Genomic DNA, 6,000 nt, shown 5'->3' on the forward strand with positions numbered 1-6,000 from the left:
CTCTCCTCCCCATCACCTCTCTCCTCCCCCATCACCTCTCTCCTCCCCCATCACCTCTCTCCTCCCCCATCACCTCTCTCCTCCCCATCACCTCTCTCCTCCCCCATCACCTCTCTCCCCCTATCACCTCCTCCCCTATCTCCTCCCCCATCACCTCTCTCTCACCTCTCTCCTCCCCCATCACCTCTCTCTCCCCCATCACCTCTCTCTTCCCCCCACCTCTCTCTTCCCCCATCACCTCTCTCCTCCCCATCACCTCTCTCCTCCCCCATCACCTCTCTCTTCCCCATCACCTCTCTCTTCCCCCATCACCTCTCTCTTCCCCCATCACCTCTCTCTTCCCCCAACACCTCTCCCTTCCCCCATCACCTCTCTCCTCCCCCATCACCTCTCTCCTCCCCCATCACCTCTCTCCTCCCCCATCATCTCTCTCCTCCCCTATCACCTCTCTCCTCCCCCATCACCTCTCTCCTCCCCCATCACCTCTTTCCTCCCCCATCACCTCTCTCCCTCCCCTATCACCTCTCTCCTCCCCCATCACCTCTCCGTCACTCACCTCTCTCCCTCCCCTATCACCTCTCTCTTCCCCCATCACCTCTCCGTCACTCACCCCGCTCCCTCGCTACAGGACACGGCAATAACTTCCAAATGAAAATGAAAAACCATTCAGATCAAATCCAATCCGTGACCAGACCAGACTGATAGACAGACAGCCAGGGCTGGAGAACTGTCTGTCTCCTCTTCTCCTTACTCCTCTCAGACACACATAGGGAACAAAGAGGGGGAGTGAGGGAGGAGGGAGGAGATGGAGGGAGCTGGAGGAGAGCAGAGTGAGGGGTGGAGAGATTACTTCTAAGGGATGGGTTGGAAGGCAGGATGGAGGGAAGGAGGGATGGAGGGATGGAGGGGAGGAGAGGAGGAGGGGCTAGAATTTGGTGCAGTGATAGCTGGTCTGGCTCAGAGAGGGGCTGGATATTAAATATCCCTGTCAAGTGCTTCCAACACACAAGGACACCTCACAGTAAGAGGAGAGCCAGCTCCACACACACACACACACACAACACACACACACACACACACACATATGCACGCATGCACACACACACACACAAAGACACATACACGAACACACACATCTATCCACACACACACACACAAATTCCATTTGCAAAAGCTAAATCCCAGAGGAGTACATAACTAAAACGTCCAGTTTTGTTGTAACACGTGGGCACACATTAAACAATCAATAACCTTAAAGTTGACATACTTCACTTTGACAAGGATAAGCATATTCCTGGTGCTGTGCGTTGTTACTCTGTAGTTGGTCCCTGCCTTGTTTATTCCTGGCTCCTGGAGTGGAGGACAAGGGGCCACTTCAATAAGCACCTGGGTTAATTTCATTAGTGGCTAGCTGGAGAGTAAGACATCCCAGTGTCAGCAGCAGCAGAACGGGCTGGAGCTGGACCGTAGTCCCCTGAAACAGACCCCCTCCATTCTACCCCAGTCTGCTCTGCTCTGCACAGCTGCAGATTGGGAACGATGCTTGGCGTGCATGTACACACACAAGAGGAGAATGATTAAAGATCTGACTTATGACACACTCACACTCACTCACTCCTGGACACTGCGTCTCAGACAGGCACCATATCATATATCACATGGGTGGGGCTGGCTAGTGAGGTATTACAGCAGGAGGGGACTAGAATACAGATGGATCCATGGTACAGCTTCAGTCCTCATTATGAGGTATTAGGGGACTAGAATACAGATGGATCCATGGTACAGCTCCAGTCCTCATTATGAGGTATTAGGGGACTATAATACATATGGATCCATGGTACAGCTCCAGTCCTCATTATGAGGTATTAGGGGACTATAATACAGATGGATCCATGGTACAGCTCCAGTCCTCATTATGAGGTATTAGGGGACTATAATACATATGGATCCATGGTACAGCTCCATTCCTCATTATGAGGTATTAGGGGACTATAATACAGATGGATCCGTGGTACAGCTCCAGTCCTCATTATGAGGTATTAGGGGACTATAATACAGATGGATCCATGGTACAGCTCCAGTCCTTATTATGAGGTATTAGGGGACTATAATACAGATGGATCCATGGTACAGCTCCAGTCCTCATTATGAGGTATTACAGTAGTAGGGGACTATAATACAGATGGATCCATGGTACAGCTCCAGTACTCTGAGGTATTACAGTATTAGAACACTAGAATACAGATGGATCCATGGTACAGCTCCAGTACTCATTAGGAGGTATTACAGTAGTAGAACACTAGAATACAGATGGATCTATGGTACAGCTCTAGTACTCATTATGAGTAATTACAGTATTAGGGGACTAGAATACAGATGGATCCATGCTACAGCTCCAGTACTCATTATGAGGTATTACAGTATTAGAACACTAGAATACAGATGGATCCATGGTACAGCTCCAGTACTCATTATGATGTATTACAGTATTAGAACACTAGAATACAGATGGATCCATGGTACAGCTCCAGTACTCATTATGAGCTATTACAGTAGTAGAACACTAGAATACAGATGGATCCATGGTCCAGCTCCAGTACTCATTATGATGTATTACAGTATTAGGGGACTAGAATACAGATGGATCCATGGTACAGCTCCAGTACTCTGAGGTATTACAGTATTAGAACACTAGAATACAGATGGATCCATGGTACAGCTCCAGTACTCATTATGAGGTATTACAGTAGTAGAACACTAGAATACAGATGGATGCATGGTCCAGCTCCAGTACTCATTATGAGGTATTACAGTAGTAGAACACTAGAATACAGATGGATCCATGGTACAGCTCCAGTACTCATTATGAGGTATTACAGTAGTAGAACACTAGAATACAGATGGATCTATGGTACAGCTCCAGTACTCATTATGGGTTATTACAGTATTAGGGGACTAGAATACAGATGGATCCATGGTACAGCTCCAATATTCATTATGAGGTATTACAGTAGTAGAACACTAGAATACAGATGGATCCATGGTACAGCTCCAGTACTCTGAGGTATTACAGTATTAGAACACTAGAATACAGATGGATCCATGGTACAGCTCCAGTACTCATTATGAGGTATTACAGTAGTAGAACACTAGAATACAGATGGATCTATGGTATAGCTCCAGTACTCATTATGAGTTATTACAGTATTAGGGGACTAGAATACAGATGGATCCATGGTACAGCTCCAGTACTCATTATGAGGTATTACAGTATTAGAACACTAGAATACAGATGGATCCATGCTACAGCTCCAGTACTCATTATGAGGTATTACAGCATTAGAACACTAGAATACAGATGGATCCATGCTACAGCTCCAGTACTCATTATGAGGTATTACAGCATTAGAACACTAGAATACAGATGGATCCATGGTACAGCTCCAGTACTCATTATGAGGTATTACAGTATTAGAACACTAGAATACAGATGGATCCATGGTACAGCTCCAGTACTCATTATGAGGTATTACAGTAGTAGAACACTAGAATACAGATGGATCCATGGTACAGCTCCAGTACTCATTATGAGGTATTACAGTATTAGAACACTAGAATACAGATGGATCCATGGTCCAGCTCCAGTACTCATTATGAGGTATTACAGTATTAGAACACTAGAATACAGATGGATGCATGGTCCAGCTCCAGTACTCATTATGAGGTATTACAGTAGTAGAACACTAGAATACAGATGGATCCATGGTACAGCTCCAGTACTCATTATGAGGTATTACAGTAGTAGAACACTAGAATACAGATGGATGCATGGTACAGCTCCAGTACTCATTATGAGGTATTACAGTAGTAGAACACTAGAATACAGATGGATCCATGGTACAGCTCCAGTACTCATTATGACGTTCCACCTCATACAGTACTTTAGTGATTAATAAGCAGAGTGTGGTTCTGTACTGTACCTTCAGCGTAGACCTCTCGTCTCTGGAGCCCTGGGTGGCCCGCTGCAGGGTGCTGTTTCTGCTTCTTAGGAGGCCTCTTATGCATGTTGGCCGTGCTCATGTTACTGTCTGTGGAAGGGGGGCTGCCCGGACGGTGGCCTGAGGGGGTCATTTGGTACTTTCGCGCTGAATGGAAAGACACATTTGGTAAGGCACATGAAACCATGAAAAGGTTTTCCCCCTATCAAAGGGCTTGCAGAATAAGGGAATCATATTGATTCAAAGTTAATGTGCTCATGATCTTGTTTTCTACTGTTCTTGATAAAGTGACATCACAATATATGTGCTTACCTCCGGGGCCTCCCTCCTGGCCTTGCGTGGGGTTGGGGTACTTGGCCACCTTGAGGCCTGCGTACTCCGCAGCAGCCGCCACGGCCTGGGCAAAGTCGGCGTCTGTGAAGAAAGATCCGTCTGAGGAGCTGACGGCACTGGAGCGTCCTGATGAGGCGTTGTCCTCCTCGGAGGCTGAACCCCAGCCGTTGATCATGGAGCCCGTCACAGAGCTCTCCAGGTCCCCCACGCTGGAGGCTGGCGTCTGCTCCAGGCCCCGCAGCAGCAGCCTCCTGGTGTGCATCTGCTGGGGGTGGTGGGGGTGGTGAGGGTGGTGAGGGTGGGTGTGGTGGTGGTGCACCTTGGCCACCTCCGCGTCTGTCTTGTCCCCTTCCTCCTCTTCCTCCTCTTCCTCCAACATCTCCTCCTCCTCCTCCTCCTCCTCCATGCCATCTGTGTCCAGAGACATGGGGCTGGAGATGTAGCCATAGGTGTGTGAGGGGGAGAGGGACCGGGGAGGGGGGCTCACTACATGGCGTCTGAAACAGCAGGAGACATGTTCTTAATGTAGGGTATACCAAATCAATTAAATAAATTCAATTATAAATCACGCCAGAATGTTTTGCACAGACTTTTAAAATCGTTACTACAGTGGGTACCATCAGTACTAATCCCTCTTGGATTTCTTCACTTTTTATTGTTTTGCAGAGTAAGATTAAAATTGATTTATTGTAAGTTTTTTGTCAATGATCTTGACAAAAGATTACTGACAAATAAAACACTAATAGACCTTGATGAGATAAGTACAGGATGCATGTTTTAGTGCCTTGTTGAGTATAGGATGCATGTTTTAGTGCCTTGTTGCATACAATATACATGTTGTAGTGCCTTGTTGCATACAATATGCATGTTGTAGTGCCTTGTTGACTACAGGATGCATGTTTTAGTGCCTTGTTGCGTACACTATGTATGTTTAGTGCCTTGTTGAGTACAGGATGCATGTTTTAGTGCCTTGTTGACTACAGGATGCATGTTTTAGTGCCTTGTTGCGTACACTATGTATGTTTAGTGCCTTGTTGACTACAGGATGCATGTTTTAGTGCCTTGTTGCGTACACTATGTATGTTTAGTGCCTTGTTGACTACAGGATGCATGTTTTAGTGCCTTGTTGCGTACACTATGTATGTTTAGTGCCTTGTTGACTACAGGATGCATGTTTTAGTGCCTTGTTGACCTTAGTATTCTTTGTTTTCTTTATTGTTTTGGTTATGTCAGGGTGTGACATGGGTGATGTATGTGTTTTCGTACTGTCTAGGGGTTTTATAGGTTTATGGGGTCGTTTACTATCTAGGTGTTTATGTATGTCTATGTTTTTCTAGATTGGTTCTCAATTAGAGGCAGCTGTTTATCGTTGTCTCTAGTTGGGAACCATATTTAGGCAGCCATCTTCTTTGGGTATTTCGTGGGTTATTGTCTATGTCTAGTTGCCTGTACTAGTTTTATATAGCTTCACGTTCGGTTTGTTGTTTTGTATAGTTTGATAAGTGTTCTTCGTCTTCATTAAAATATCATGTATTCACATCACGCTGCGCCTCCATTAAACGAATGTGACAAGGATGCATGTTTTAGTGCCTTGTTGAGTACAGGATGCATGTTTTAGTGCCTTGTTGAGTACAGGATGCATGTTTTAGTGCCTTGTTGAGTACAGGAT

General features: G+C 45.9%; 1 protein-coding gene across 1 annotated transcript in view; it reads right to left on the reverse strand.

The window, feature by feature from the left end:
- The window catches only part of LOC115137737 (roundabout homolog 1-like), a 416,524-nt gene that overhangs the window by 12,929 nt on the left and 397,595 nt on the right, over window positions 1-6,000 (reverse strand). The window contains exons 26-27 of the mRNA XM_065024289.1: window positions 4,311-4,828; window positions 3,981-4,145 (exon numbers count right to left, since the gene is read on the reverse strand). Of these exons, the coding sequence (XP_064880361.1) occupies window positions 3,981-4,145; window positions 4,311-4,828 (683 nt within the window). The remainder of the gene's footprint in view (window positions 1-3,980; window positions 4,146-4,310; window positions 4,829-6,000) is intronic.

Source organism: Oncorhynchus nerka, linkage group LG11 (genome assembly GCF_034236695.1).
Source record: "Oncorhynchus nerka isolate Pitt River linkage group LG11, Oner_Uvic_2.0, whole genome shotgun sequence".
Lineage (NCBI taxonomy): Eukaryota > Metazoa > Chordata > Actinopteri > Salmoniformes > Salmonidae > Oncorhynchus > Oncorhynchus nerka.